The following is a 14464-nucleotide window of genomic DNA, read 5'->3' as shown; positions in this document are numbered from 1 at the left end:
CAGCTGAGATTCTCTCTAATGTTTGATTTTACCATAATCTTCCTCCCCGTTCAGTCTCTGTGCAGAGGACAGAGCACTCGGTCTGTGTGGTCAACAGCTGTCACAGCTCAATAAGTCCTGAGATCGACGGGGGGGCGGTGCTTTTCTAGTGTACTTCACCCACACAGGTGGTGTCATTGCACATACAAACGTGCACGCCCTTTGGCTTATATACGAATCTGAATTTTCATATGGGTCATCATTCATGAAACATGAGTGCAGACAGATGCTCAAAGCACTTTCCAGGTGTTTCTGTGGTATTTTACTGTATATGCTGAACTACTGACAAGAGGGAGAGCATGAGCTTCTTACAGTATAGTTTTCACATTATATTGGGGTTTCTATCATATATTGCCAACCAGGAGTATTTGATATAAACAGAGAAACCTCTATTGGACAAGGGGTAATAACAAGAGCTTTTAGAAACTTGGTTAGAAGTTCAAGCTTCTTGCTGACCATCCACAAAGTATATAAACAAACGTTCCAATAACATAATGATAAAGTCTTTATAATGCACTTTCTTTTTATCTCAATCACAGCACAATACAAACAAAATCATTAATCATCTCTGGAGAAGACTAGTGCACAGTGAACAGCTGTGGTTGACCTTGCTCATGAGAAGGTGGCTAGAATACACACCCGCATACAGGATGAGAAGTTGTCTGGTCACTGACATTTTCGTGTTAATTTAGCTAGTTACAGCAGCTAGGTAGGCTACATAATCTATTAAAATGGCCAAATATTTGAGGGAGACAGCCAAAAAGGTTATAAAAGGTGCATACATGTTTTGACATGTTATTAACTTAAAATGTCACAAGTTTAATTATTGCCATTAATTTCAATTTCTTACTATAGAAAATAGTGTCCAAGTCAATGTAACTGCTCCTAATGTTTGAAATTATTCAGTGTTCCTATGACCCTCCATTACTGTAAAAGAACAACTCTGTTCCTTATAGAGTCAATGGAGATGTCGTCCCTCTCCTTTTTAATTTTAAAACTTTCACACATGAAAACTGTAGATGTTTAACAAACATGATTTATAACTTTGCTTAGTCAGAGGTATTGCATGACTTGTGTAGTTAACACTGTTGCACCTCCAGAGAACTACACATTGTCTTGTGGTTCATATCGAACCATTGCATCGTGAAAGCAAATGCACTGATTATACAACCAGATTTTTTTTTCTATTAACTGAATGTGCTGCATCACTTCTCTGCTGTGGAGTACAGGACATTGCGGCTATAGATAATAAGCCTATAAATAATTTTTTTTCACTGTATGTAGCTTTGGTTAGCAGCTTTATGGTTTCACCCTTTCTGATCTAAGAAGGTCTACAGCATTCATCACCTGTAAAGTGGGGGCACAAGGGCCCATCTGCTATTAATAAATTACCTTACCAAGGTGATTGACCTCGACAGGAAGGAAAATGAACCTGCAAGTCATCTATTAGGACAACGGAGGAAGGTAAGGAGACTGAGGGTGAACGATAGTTAGAGGTGGGGTCTGATATTAGTTTTTAACAACCCTCATTCTAATGCCACTATTTACCATTTTGTAAGAAATCGGACCTACTCTTAATGTGTCAGAATGAAGACTAAGGCTAGTATGGTTTACTTGTAAAAGTTTATCTTTTGTAATATATCTTCTTGCATATAGTTTTAAGTTATTTAAAATGTTAACCACTTAAATTAGCCCTGTGGTAAACCCATCCATCTGCATTCACAGGCACAACAGCCAGTGTCAATGTTCATAATACATAAACAATTTTATTCAATATCTATTGGCAGAACCATAAATTCACATTCTGCTTTCATCATTACTTGTTACTGACACCTCAGCTTATGTGTGGAGGAAGGTTTCACTCTATGTATGTATGTGTGTGTTTGTATGTATGTTAACTCACAGCCTTCAGACACGTGCGCTCTCTCTGTGCTTCATAGCAGATCCATGGCCACAAGCAGTTTCTTTGCCTTTCAGAAAAGCAGGTCGGGTTAGAGGCGCACTTTGCATTAGCTTCTTCTTCAGCTCATCTTTCTGTGATAACATGTTTTCGGCCTCTCTGAGTCTTAACATGGGAATCTGCTTTGTAGCCCAAATCTTTGCTACAATCCTTTGCAGCTCACCATACTGGTGATCATTTTCACTGGCTGAGTTTACATTTTTGGGACCTTCGCTTTTGGAGCTTGGTGAATCTGTCACACCTAATTTTCACTCTGGCCTGACAGCTATATGTAGCGGAGGTGGAGGAGGTGTGCACGCTGCTGAAGGCTCTGTTAAATGATCCATTCATGCACATCACTGGTATATTATAGTGACTGATGGTCCTCTGTGGGCTGAGAATATTGGATCAATTGACTTGTTAAATCCCATTAAAACTTGTGCTGGTTGTCATGACAGACTTGCCACAGTTGTTGTAGAGATTCAAGAAATGCAACAACGTATACAGGGCAGCTTAGCAATGCAAGCCTCCTATAGCTTTCCTAATAGCTAGTTTGATATAAATGATTTCAAACACTTGTCTGTCAGTCTGACCAGCCGTCTGGGGTTGGGTAGGTACTCCTGTTAACTGCAGCAGGCTCAACATCTGGGGAAACTTGTTGGATAATCAGACTAACTGTCTGTGGAACTAAACATCACATTATTGGGTCTGATGTACATAATTTCATCTGCATATTAGCTATGTTCTGAACAAACAACCCCTGCCACTTAATGATGCTGTAAAACACTTTGATTACTTAGTGAGAAGTAAGAGTTTTACAGGCTGATTTGTGCTGAACTTGAGATTCCCTGCTCAGAGGTCAAGCACACTAAACTTTATCGAGTCCTCGTTAGAAGGCAGAGTGGGACCATTTTATTCCTCCTTGTAGCGCTCCTTCACTTCTTTCTTTTATAACTATTTGGCTGCACCGCCGGGCCATTTTTCACAAGTATAATTCATGCAATAATAAAGCTATATAATAGGGAGCAAGGGATCTCTCGCAAGCTGCCAGTTGCTTGATCCTCATTTCTGAGTAGCTCCTCTACAGGTTCAGAGAAAACTGTTGTGAAGAGCAAACCTGTAGGAGGAAGGAGGAGGAGTCTGGCCTGGTGGTCCCGCCTACACCCGAGAACACCGAGCTCCCTCATGGATGACAACTGTTTGGCTGTGTGAGTCCTTTGTTCTTAATACATGTGTTTATCTGTAGAATATGGTTCTGTTAGTTACTGTTAGTTTTCCTTGTAGTTTACTGCCTGTGATTGTGTTCATTTGTGTAATGACATTGCTCAGAGCATGTCTTTGTTTACAAGAAACAAAGGGGTTTAAATTACCCTGCCATCACTTCTCCACTGTTGGTGGTATTGATAAGCAGCCCAAATTATAATAAGCAACTTCCCCTGGTGTTTCTTTTTCGACACCTGAATGAATGAATCACATACATGTGATTTAAGACTTTGATTTGTGAAGCGTGGTGCATTTTTTGTTTACTCTTTGTTGTGACAACTGGTGTGGGTTGTCAAATAGGAATACTGACATCTAATAGCCTGATACAAAACAAGTTAATTCAGCTGATTTGGTTTGGTGCTCAGTCTGGCTGTGCTGACACATCATGTGAGTGTGAGTTTCAGGCTTTAAGAATAGAAATAAGTTTTCCACCTGGCCTTGGGGATAATTTGTTGTACATTAACCTTTTGATATGAAGCATGAGAAGGCATGCTGAGATGACAACTTGACTAGCATGTTTGTAATTTCACATTTTCATTGAAATGTCACTGGAGTTATTAGCATGAAATTTGCCTGACACAGTCCAATTCAGCCCTTTTCCTTGTCTACAACCCCCCCAAGCTTCTTGTCATTCTAATAATTAACTTTCTCATCACACACCCCTCCAACTTCCCCCATCTCAGTTTGAAAACAAGCTTTTTGCTTATTTAATTTCTGTATTATGAGCCACTTACTTTCAATAAGCTAATATTAACCTTAAATATCCAGCACCAACCTATTAGCATCTTGTCTGGCTCTTAAATATCCAGCACCAACCTATTAGCGTCTTGTCTGGCTTTCCTAAAAGGACATGTTGGGACAGAGAGTGGCGATAATGGAGCTTTTGTATCTCCACAACCTACGTCCATTACACACCACACATACATTAAGTATCCTTCATTGAAACCGGGAGAAATCATGCTCTCTGTGTCTCTGGAGGTTGGATAAATTCTATATGGTTTATTTCCCAACCTTCCTAGCCATCTGTCTGTCAATCTGCATCTACTTATCCAGGTCAACTTTCTGTCATTATGGAAGTCCACAAATTCTTCCCTTACCAGAACCAAATATGTGCAAGTATTCCCTGATTTAGAGAAAAGCCAGCCACCCTGCAGGGAAAACTTATTTCAGCTCACCTCAGGAGCTGGGGTTTGGTGGAGATACTGGAGGTGGCAGTGACACTGGCCAAACCTGGTGCCCCTCCTAAACAGGTTTTCTGACTATGACTGACAAGTAGGTGATTTATTTATTGTTATTGAAGAGGGAGAAAGATGTAGGCCAATGGAAAAATGATTTAAAATAGAGTGGAAGCAGTGTTCTTATCCCTTAACAGTTTGAAGCTAACATGTTACTCTGTGACACCTGATGCAATGGACTTCAGGTCACAGACTGGCCAGTAAAAATAACTTTAACAACCAAAAATGTACATAACCAAGATGAAAAGGTCAACTTATCTAAAACTAATTTTAAAAATGTTTCTTTTGCCACAAAGCTGAGTCCTCTTTGTATCCTTATGCTGCAATGTATCGTAGAGTGAATGTTCAGAGAGAGGTTAATGTCTGGGGCACCTTTAATTTTGCACCCTGGCAGGTATTGTTCTTTTACGTAAATTCCATAAATAAGGAATGTCATGGCCGTTTCATCATTCAAATGCAGTGAGGAAAGCAAGAGCTCTCAGACAAAGCAAGAGCTCTTGACTCTCAGTAAAGCCACGCTGGCATGATTAAAACTGTCTGATCCACTTAATCTCAAGGTAAACGCACGAATGAGCAGGAATAAGAGCACAGATAACCCTCTATACTATCTGCTTTGACTGACTTATAGTAAAAATATACCACATTGAGCTTTAAATTTAATTCATGTTGATGTGACTTTTCATGCCTAATCAGCCCTGTTAAAAGCACAGCAACACATGTGTCGACCTGTGGCTGTTGCAGTGTTGACAGGTTTATGTTCTGCAGTGGATTTAGTTTTTATGCTGCCATGACCTGTAAGCAGGTGTAGATTAATATGCTGTGACAGAAATGTGTCCCTGATGCTGTCAGTTGACCTGACCTCCTCCTCTGCTTCTCGCACTTTCCTCCTCTTTGTTTTTCCAGGTTCAACCTACTATTCTTACATTTCCTCCTCCCTCTGATGTCTGCCTCTCTGCCTCCCATCCATCATGCCTCACACGTTTCATCCTCATTCTCTTTCTCACTTATCTCTTGCTCATTCATTTTCGGTTCCTTTTGTCATCTGCATCTCCATGCCTCCCTCCCTCCCGCTCTGTATCACTGCCTTTCCTGCTGCTTTACTCCTTACTCCCAGATAAAATGAAGTCTCCTCGTGGGAAACATACTAAACAGGCTCCATTTCACTGGAGAGAGTCATCCTTCCATCTTGCTTCTACCAGCATGGGAACACAGCCTTTTAAATCTTCTTGAGCTCAGGCAGCTGGAGGAAAGCCTCCTGGTCATCTATGCCAGTGCCTCATATAGAGAACAAAGACATGCACGATTAATCTCTAGACTTTCATCTGTCAGCTTGTGTAGAAAATCCTGTGTGAAACCCCTTGTGAAGCCAGGTCCCCTTTTAAGCTGTCGCTGCGTGTATTTAATTTAGCTGCAGATCTTAAAACCATCTCAGTCCGATACTTGGTCACATGTGCAGGTGACTTAATGATGACTCCTTCAGGACAGAGATCCCAGGTGTATGTATTGATATCATCACAGTCTGAGTTGTCCTTTCTGCAACATTAGAATACGAGCTGATACCTTGAAATTTCAGAGAAGTTGGAGCTTTAGTTTTTCCTGTTGTTTTGATGTTAAAGCTTTGTTATATGTAGCATGGACACATTTAGGTTTGTTGAAGTTAGTGAGACAGATCCAAACTGACTTAGAGTAAGGTATACAACAGTAGTTGTTGCTTCCTTTGTTGTTTCTGAAGTGAAAAAGCACTCTTATGTTAAATACTCCTGAATGCTCTCATGGTATTGCTGATTGTTTTCCAAACTTGAGCATGGTGTGTTTTACATATTCAATAGAGGACTAAGTTATGTATGGCAAGATGATCAGCTATTAAATTTGCATGTTCCGTCACAATCACCATCATGCCAGCGTTTCTTTTATCAGTCATATCATTTTGTGTTGTATGGAAGCTGTAATTGGCTTGAAGCATTCATACAGCATAGCCTCCTTAAATTAATGTGTCAGATAATACTTCCTTTACACCTCAGCATGTATCAACTCTCAAGCAGTTGGTTTTTAACACCTCAGTGAAATAAACTGAAGCTATTTGTTGATAATGGCGGTCCTGTGATTTCGAACCAAAGCGAATTATAGCAAACTGCTTTATTTATTTTCTAGCATTCAGAATATAGGCAGAGAACTTTTAACTTGGGTCATACTGGAGCATTTCTGATAATGTGATATAGCTTTTATGTTTTATGTTACTGAAGAGTTTGTTTTCATCCATCAGTGTTTGAATGCAAATATTATATTAATTAGGATGAGAAATTAGTAACAAAATGGACATTATTTGGCTAAAAGAGTTCTGAATCAAACCATTGCATAAAACCATGTATGTGTACTGGCACCGATGCTTCACTCACATGCACGCACATAGTTATCTGTAGTGCCTACAGATGCTAGATATAAGAGCAGAGGTGGCTTTTGCTGCCCCCCCCCCCCCCAGCCAGTGACACTTAGGCTCTCTCCCTAATGAAATAACCACTTTGGACAGATGGCAAGTACCACTTTTCCTCTGTTGCATAATGTAAACTGACCTCTGTAATTGGACAATGATTCAAGTCACCAGCCAGTGGGAGAAGGTCAAGCTCGTCAGAATAAAACCCTGATTGAAACAAACAAGGATTTGTTTATCTTGGGAAAAATATCAAAATTATGAATATAATGAAACTCAAAATACACTAGACATAGCTCGGTGGGTAACACCACTGACTTTGGTACGACAGGACTGGGGTTCAGGGCGTGAATTCCAGCTGTGGGTCCTTAATTAATAGAGGACTCACTGCTGAGTATTTGCACTCCACGGCTCCCACGTAGCAAATATTCCCTCTGCATTATATTGTATTCTTGTTGTATATTTATTTGCTTCCTTCACTTGCTGCTTTAAAGTGCCTTAGATTTGTGATTTTACTGCCTATTTAGATTTGTGTTATTGCTCATCTACTTTATATTTCACTTGTATTTTGTGGCATTCATGTGGACGACAAAGTAAGAATTTCATTGTACAGGAAAACACGTTTCCTAACTGTACATATGACAAATAAACACTTTGACCTTGACCTTTAATTAGGCAAGGACCCCCTAGTGAGGTACAACACTAATGCTATGGCAAGGGGGAGCCAGGATGTGCAATACGTCTATATATTATATATATCTATGTGTCTCCATCCTGCAGGTTTCAGGATTCATATAAATAAAAAAAGCCAGTCAGAGTAATTAATCAAAACCTCATGACTCTGTGGCTAAGTGAATCCTGAAATACGGAGCCTCCTGAAACCAGCATGGTGGAAACATGGAGGAAGGTGATGAGGAAAGCTGAGTTTTCTAAAATAAAGAAAGTTCTCTAAATAATGTGTTTGTCTTATACTTGTATAGTGCATTTCTGTGTTTTATGCTGGCTTTTACACTACTTGGCCATTCACCCATTTGCAATCTAAATCACTGACACATTGGACAGTCCAGGAATCCTCCTGAGCTGCCCCCATGACACCAGTAATTACAGGTACCTTTCTCCGTGTTGCCACCGTGCTGGTTTCACTTAGCCACGGACTCTTGATGTTTTGATTAATTATTCTGACTGGCTTTTTTACTTGTATAAGTTTTATTGCACATAGTTAAAAGCATGTGTGGGCTTAACCTGAGTAAACTTTCACCTCACCTTTCACTGCTTTCCTCATCATGCTTTTTTCCGTGCTGTGATCTGGCGCTATATAGAAAATGAATTAAATAAAATTAACTTGACCTTCAATGGGGGGCAGGGGTACCGTTGGGGAGGCGGGGCACTCCCCTAATATTGCTGCAGATAAGATCTGAAACACTGACACAGTGATATTCATATATCTTTCTCCCAGAGCCTCCAGTCCTACTGGGAGTGCTGGTGTTAGGGCCCTCCATGTACGTCAGAGGCCCTCAGCTGCAGCACTGGATGGACATGGTCAACACTCCACAAGAGCCGGTGAAGCTGTGGCACGGATTGGGCAGAGCCATTTAAGCAACCAAACATGAACAGATCCACAGACACACATGTGCATGTACAGAGTCTGAAATAATTGAATAAAAGTGCTAATAAATGTGTTCATCGTTTGTGAAACGCCTTGAGGCGATTTCCATCTGCTAATAAAAGCGTGTCCAAATGTATTTGTAATTGCATGTGATTTTTACTTTGTCAGTGTGTGCACGGCAGATATTTCAATGCTGGAGACTGAGAAAGTTTGGCCGCTGTCCCCCTACCGCCCCCTAGTGGACATGTGCACTAGGGAGCGGAAGCAACCCCGGAAGAAAAATAACATGTAATATCATACAGTCTTATTTGTCATGGAGCATTTGAAAGCTCTTTGTGGTGCAGAAATAACTGGACAGATGACACATCTGACCCAGCTGTCAATACAAGCTTTTGATCCTTTGACAGTCTGAAGTCTCTTTAACTGGCACAGCAGAACCAGCTCCAGTCCTTTGGCATCTGGATACATGATTAAGTTAAAGCTGTAGAAACCTGCAGTCTCTGTCTCTTATCCACCTGTTTACACTCTTCAGGCATCATGAACGGATGAAGCGTCTTGAGCTGCAGCATCTGACCACCTCAGAGCCACTGACCCTGGAACAGGAGTACGACATGCAGGGGAGCTGGAGGGAAGATGATGACAGTAAGACTTCTTCTGCAGTAAATGTACACACACAACATGCCCTTATTCATCCTCTAAAGCAGTTGTTATAAATCTAAAGGCTTGCCAGACTTAGCCTTTAGCCTTAGATTTTTTTCATGTGAGTAACTGGACACCTTTATTTCTCTGAAAACTACCTAAATAAAACAGAGAGAGAAAAGAATCTTTGGTTGAACTGAGCATACAGCAGTGGCTGGAAAGATAAATCTGATAAAAACCTCTTTTACTTTTGTTAACTTATTCTAAGTTAGAGTAACAAGTTTTTAACCTTCTGAATTTTTACAATGCCTACATAAATCAGCTAACACATTGTCTTAATAACAGTAGCTTATTTAAGACAACTTAGGATAAAGTGAAATATGATTCAGTGACATTTGCTTTATGAGGTCAACACTGCTTTCAAGTTCTGTCCTTATGGCTTCCAAATTATTCCTTCCAGACATTTGTACCATCGTCCTGTTAGGTTAAAGTGTTTATAAATAACTGGAATTCACTGGATATGATATGAAAATAAGACATCATTCTTTCTCTTTACATGAAGGGGTCAAGGTGAAGACTAACAGCTGGGTGTCAGGATTCAACTTGGGCCAACTGTGGGGAGTAGTTATCTGGTCTCAACTGAGTGACAGATCCCCAAATTTGTTCAGCTGACAGATGAGGGTCCAGAAGGCGGCTAACAGGATGAGGCCAGGCAGCCACGTGGCCCTGTAGGGATTACAACCAGCAGCAAGAAGAAGATAAAGAGATAAGACAGAGCCTGCTTTTTTAACCTTGTCACTGTTTGTTTGACCACTGACGGGGGAGAAGAAAATTGTTGAGCCACAATTCCATCTGTTTTCATCTCTCCCTCTGCTGCTTCACAGTCCCTTGCACCCTCTTCTCACTCATCCATGCAACCACCTCTGTTCTCTACAGGGATCCAAATGCTGCTGAGGAACTGAGCTGGAGGGGACTCAACGCCCTCCTCTGGTGTGTGCGAAGACCTTGACAGCACCAGTGAGGAGACGTGTGCACACTCTGTTAATGGACTCAAGATAAACGCATTCCAGATTTTTACTGTGGTTTCGCAACAGTCTCTTTACAAATGAAAACTTCAGGCTTGAAAGTGACATATATCAACACACCATGCTTTTGAAGACTGGACTGTTATTCACCTTATGTCTTTTTACCCTCCTAGCAAGTCAAGGCAAAGGTAAGGCTATGATTCCAACTGGAGAAAGGATACATTTGAGTAGATGCTTGTGTGAGTGCTGAACAGCTTTCTTTATGAGCAAAGTTACTGTACAGCAATCTAATTCTTTGACCGCACGTTTTTGCAAGTACAAATGTTAGTTCTTTTACACACTTTCACAAAAAGGGCTGAAATTAGGAGAAAGTCAGTGTCCTCGTTACTTTCAGTTCCCTTGATGAGAAAGGATTCTTTCCTATAGAGAGGTTTCTCCAGGTTTCCTGTCAGTGATGTTTTTAGTGCATGAATTGGTGATCCACTTCAAGGGCAACAGGGTTTTTCACTTAATGTGTTGGAAACTATGAAATGCCAGCTTGTCCTTATACAGATTTTTGATTGCTACTTTTAATGTCATGAATATTCACTGTGAACTTAACAGGCAGAGACATAAAAAAGATGCTCGGTGAGAAAGACCGCATCGTTTCAGCAGCAATAGCATTTGCATCCACACTGGTTGTCTCATTCGGCATGATGTGCCCCAATGAACACATTGTCCTGAAGAAAACAAAAGCCATTCTGTTCCTAGTGCTGCAAGACGCTAATCTTTTCTGGCTTGTAATTGTGCTGTGAGGCCTTTTTGTGGCTGCACGGGGTATTAAGGCCCGTTCTAGCTCTCCCTCCTCTCGCTCAGGGCCTTGTGTTTGTACGTGTGCAAGTCAGGTCAGAAACTTGTTCAAATGTGGTTTTGGTGGTGTGACTGTTAATGAAAACGCACATGATGTGGCCACGTCATGACATGGTGGAATGCTTGGAAGTGGTTTGTTGGGTGAATGGGTCTACAGTACCTGTCAGTCACTAAACAGGGAACTATTTGCCCATAGAAATACAGGCTATAGTGTCAATGCCCACATTTTTTTATACATATTCTTGGTGTTGGGCCAAAGTGGGTTTGAGAAAAACAATGCTGTTTATTGTAGCGTTTATTTTCTATGTGTAAAACAATGATTAAAACAGTTTTTTGTCTTTGGTCTACAATTTTTTGCAAGCAAAACATCAATAAATGACCACTGCTAAGTAACTTAAGTAGTACAGGTTTAGTATTCTTTTAAAATCATGCTGTACAGTGGGGCAAATAAGCATTTGATCACCAGCAAGAATTCTGGCTCTCACAGACCTGTTAGTTTGTCTTTAAGAAGCCCTCCTATCCTCCACTCATTGCCTGTATTAATTGCACCTGTTTGAACTCATTACCTGTATAAAAAATACTTGTCCACATAATCTATCAGACTCCAACTTCTCCACTATGGGCAAGACCAAAGAGCTGTCTAAGGACACTAGGGGCAAAACTGAAGACCTGCACAAGGCTGGGATGGGCTACAGGACAATAGACACAATGTTGGCGCAATTATTAGAAAATGGAAGAAATTCAAGATGACTGTCAATCTCCCTCGGACTGGGGCTCCATGCAAGATCTCGCCTCGTGGAGTATCAGTGATTCTGAGAAAGGTGAGGGATCAGCCTAGAACTACACGGGAGGACCTGGTCAATGACCTGAAGAGAGCTGGGACCGCAGTCTCAACGATTACATTAGTAACACGAACTTTTTGGTATAAACTCCACTCGTCGTGTTTGCAGGAAGAAGAAGGATCAGTACAATCCCAATCCCAACAACACCATCCCAACCATGAAGCATGGGGGTGGTAACATCATGCTTTGGGGGTGCTTTTCTGCAAAGGGGACAGGATGGATGGGGCCATGTATCATGAGATTTTGGGCAACAACCTCCTTCCCTCAGCATTGAAGATGGGTCGTGGCTGGGTCTTCCAGCATGACAATGACCCCAAACACACAGCCAGGATAACCAAGGAGTGGCTCCGTAAGAAGCATTTCAAGGTCCTGGAGTGGCCTAGCCAGTCTCCAGACCTGAACCCAATAGAAAATCTATGGAGGGAGCTGAAACTCAGCGTTGACCAGTGACAGCCCCAAAACCTTAAGGATCTGGAGAAGACCTGTATGGAGGAGTGGGCCAAAATCCCTGCTGCAGTGTGTGCAAACCTGGTCAAGAACTACAGGAAACGTCTGACCTCTGTAATTGTAAACAAAGGTTTTGGTAGCAAATATTAAGTTCTATTTTTCTATTGTATCAAATACTTATTTCATGCAATAAAATGGAAATATTTAAAAATCCAGTGACCCCGTTCGGGGACTAAACGGTATAAAATGAATGAATGAATATTTAAAAATCTAACTGTGATTTTCTGGAATTTCTTTTGTAGATTCTGTCTCTCACAGTTGAGGTGTACCTACGATGAAAATTACAGATCTGTCCATTCTTTGTTAATGGGAAAACTTGTAAAATCGGTGGTGTATCAAATATTTATTTGCCCCACTGTATCTGTTGTACCTTGCACTGTATTGCATTGGCTTGTGCAGGGTTTTGAGATGGTGTTCATCCACTGCAGATGTTAATACACACTCTGGACTGGCCACTTGTGGTCCACTTTAATCCTGCGGCATTGGTGCAACATGCTGGGCATCAGTTAGCATGGTTGACTTCTCTTTCATAAAGATGACCCTCTTGTTTTTCTCTCAAATGCATCATCTCAAGCTCAAAGCTTCATGTCAGATGCCAGTGAAACAGTGATTGCATTGACTTGCTTTTTTTTTCTTATCCAAAGGAAGCAGTTTATTTGGGTCTGATGACCTCCAGTCTGTTTTGGGGATCATACTGTAAATCCCGGCTTAATGTCTTAAGACATCCTCTGAGGTTTGCCACCTGGCATCACAATGAATGCTTTATTCAGTGGGGCAGCTGTGTTAGAGCACTGACTGGTACACTGGCTTGTATAATGGTGCAGAATTAACTTCAAGTAATGCCTCAAAAGGGTGAATGAGCTTGTTACCAGAACATTAGGGCATATTTCCTCATGTGTGCAGCATTCCAGTGATATAGTTGATAGAACTAGGCCTATCTGTATTATTGCTTGAGCATATTTGATTTTCACTTAACACTAAAATCAGATGGGTTACCACCCATGCATCACTGTAGAATAATCTCTTTAAGGCTTTTGCTATGCATGCACATCCTTGTTCACACACGAATGCTGTTGAGCACAAATTCATCTTTACATTAAAGACCACTGACGAGCATCGGTGATTCAGTGTGTGGGTCAAATCACCCAAGGGCATCTCAGCAACTGTTCCTTAGGAAGAAGTTACTCATTCATGTTTTTTACACACCTGCAGACTTGCACTAGCATTCGAAATGTCAAACCAGCATCTCGCATCTTCAGGCTCCAGACGTTTTATACTACAGTGAGCTTAAAAGCTGCAATAACTCATTGCAACACACATAGGATATTACTGTATTATATGGTCCTGAGATTTTTTACTGCACAGCTAAATGCTATTTATAAGCAGGAGCAGATAAAGCAGCAGTTAACTTGCAGTAAGGTGATGCAATGAGGTTAACCTGTGGGGTTAAGTATCTGTCAAATTAAGTACACCTTTCTGGTAGTTGGTGTTGACTCCCGTATTTGTGAATACACAGTACAAGACTTATAAAGATACACTGTTTCATTACAGTGGGTTGTATCAGGGGTGACATGGTGACATAGTGGTTAGCGCTGCCTCACAGCAAGAAGGTTGCATTTTTAAGCCCTGTCTGACCTGACGCCTTTCTGTACGGATTTTGCATGTTCTCACTGTCCCTGTGTGGGTTCTCTCCGGGTACTCCAGTTTCCGCTTACAGTCCTAAGATATGCCACTTAGGTTAACTGGCAATAGACTGGTGGCAATAGACTGGTGACCTGTGTGTCCCTCTTCAGGATAAGCGGTATAACAGATGGAGAAATTATCAGGAATTTTGCCACCATCCAAAGTTTTTGCTTTAAAAATAAATAAATAAAAATTCAGCTACTTTTCATGGTAAATGTGTGTGCAAAAAAAAAACAAATAGACTTTCTAATCCTACTCAATTGCTCTTGCAGACCTTGATGACTTCGATTTGTCTGGACTCAGGGATGTGAAGTATCGACACTTTTTAGAAGCATCCAGACCAATCAGACACAACACAAATGTCAGAGCAGAGCAGGATGGGCATCGGAAGAAGAGGTCGACGCCCTTC

At 41.1% G+C, this 14464-nt stretch overlaps 1 protein-coding gene across 2 annotated transcripts; it reads left to right on the top strand.

The window, feature by feature from the left end:
* Positions 1-3111: 3111 nt before the first annotated feature.
* On the top strand, positions 3112-14436 carry LOC109955188 (N-acetyltransferase 9-like protein). Of its 2 annotated transcripts, XR_002274228.1 has the most exons (5): positions 3112-3186; positions 8361-8540; positions 9043-9152; positions 9712-10362; positions 14328-14436. XR_002274228.1 is itself a non-coding variant. In XM_020591101.1 (3 exons), exons 1-3 carry the CDS (start codon positions 3164-3166, stop codon positions 9819-9821), a joined length of 243 nt encoding a protein of 80 aa, XP_020446757.1. In that variant the 5' UTR covers positions 3117-3163; the 3' UTR covers positions 9822-11223. The 2 variants fall into 2 exon arrangements, 1 of the variants encoding a protein (XP_020446757.1); XM_020591101.1 differs by lacking the exons at positions 8361-8540; positions 14328-14436 and having other exon boundaries at positions 3117-3186; positions 9712-11223.
* Positions 14437-14464: the final 28 nt, after the last annotated feature.

This window comes from Monopterus albus, unplaced genomic scaffold (assembly GCF_001952655.1).
Source record: "Monopterus albus unplaced genomic scaffold, M_albus_1.0 scaffold13.1, whole genome shotgun sequence".
NCBI classification, from domain to species: Eukaryota; Metazoa; Chordata; class Actinopteri; order Synbranchiformes; family Synbranchidae; genus Monopterus; species Monopterus albus.
This window is presented reverse-complemented; position numbering and strand designations above follow the sequence as displayed.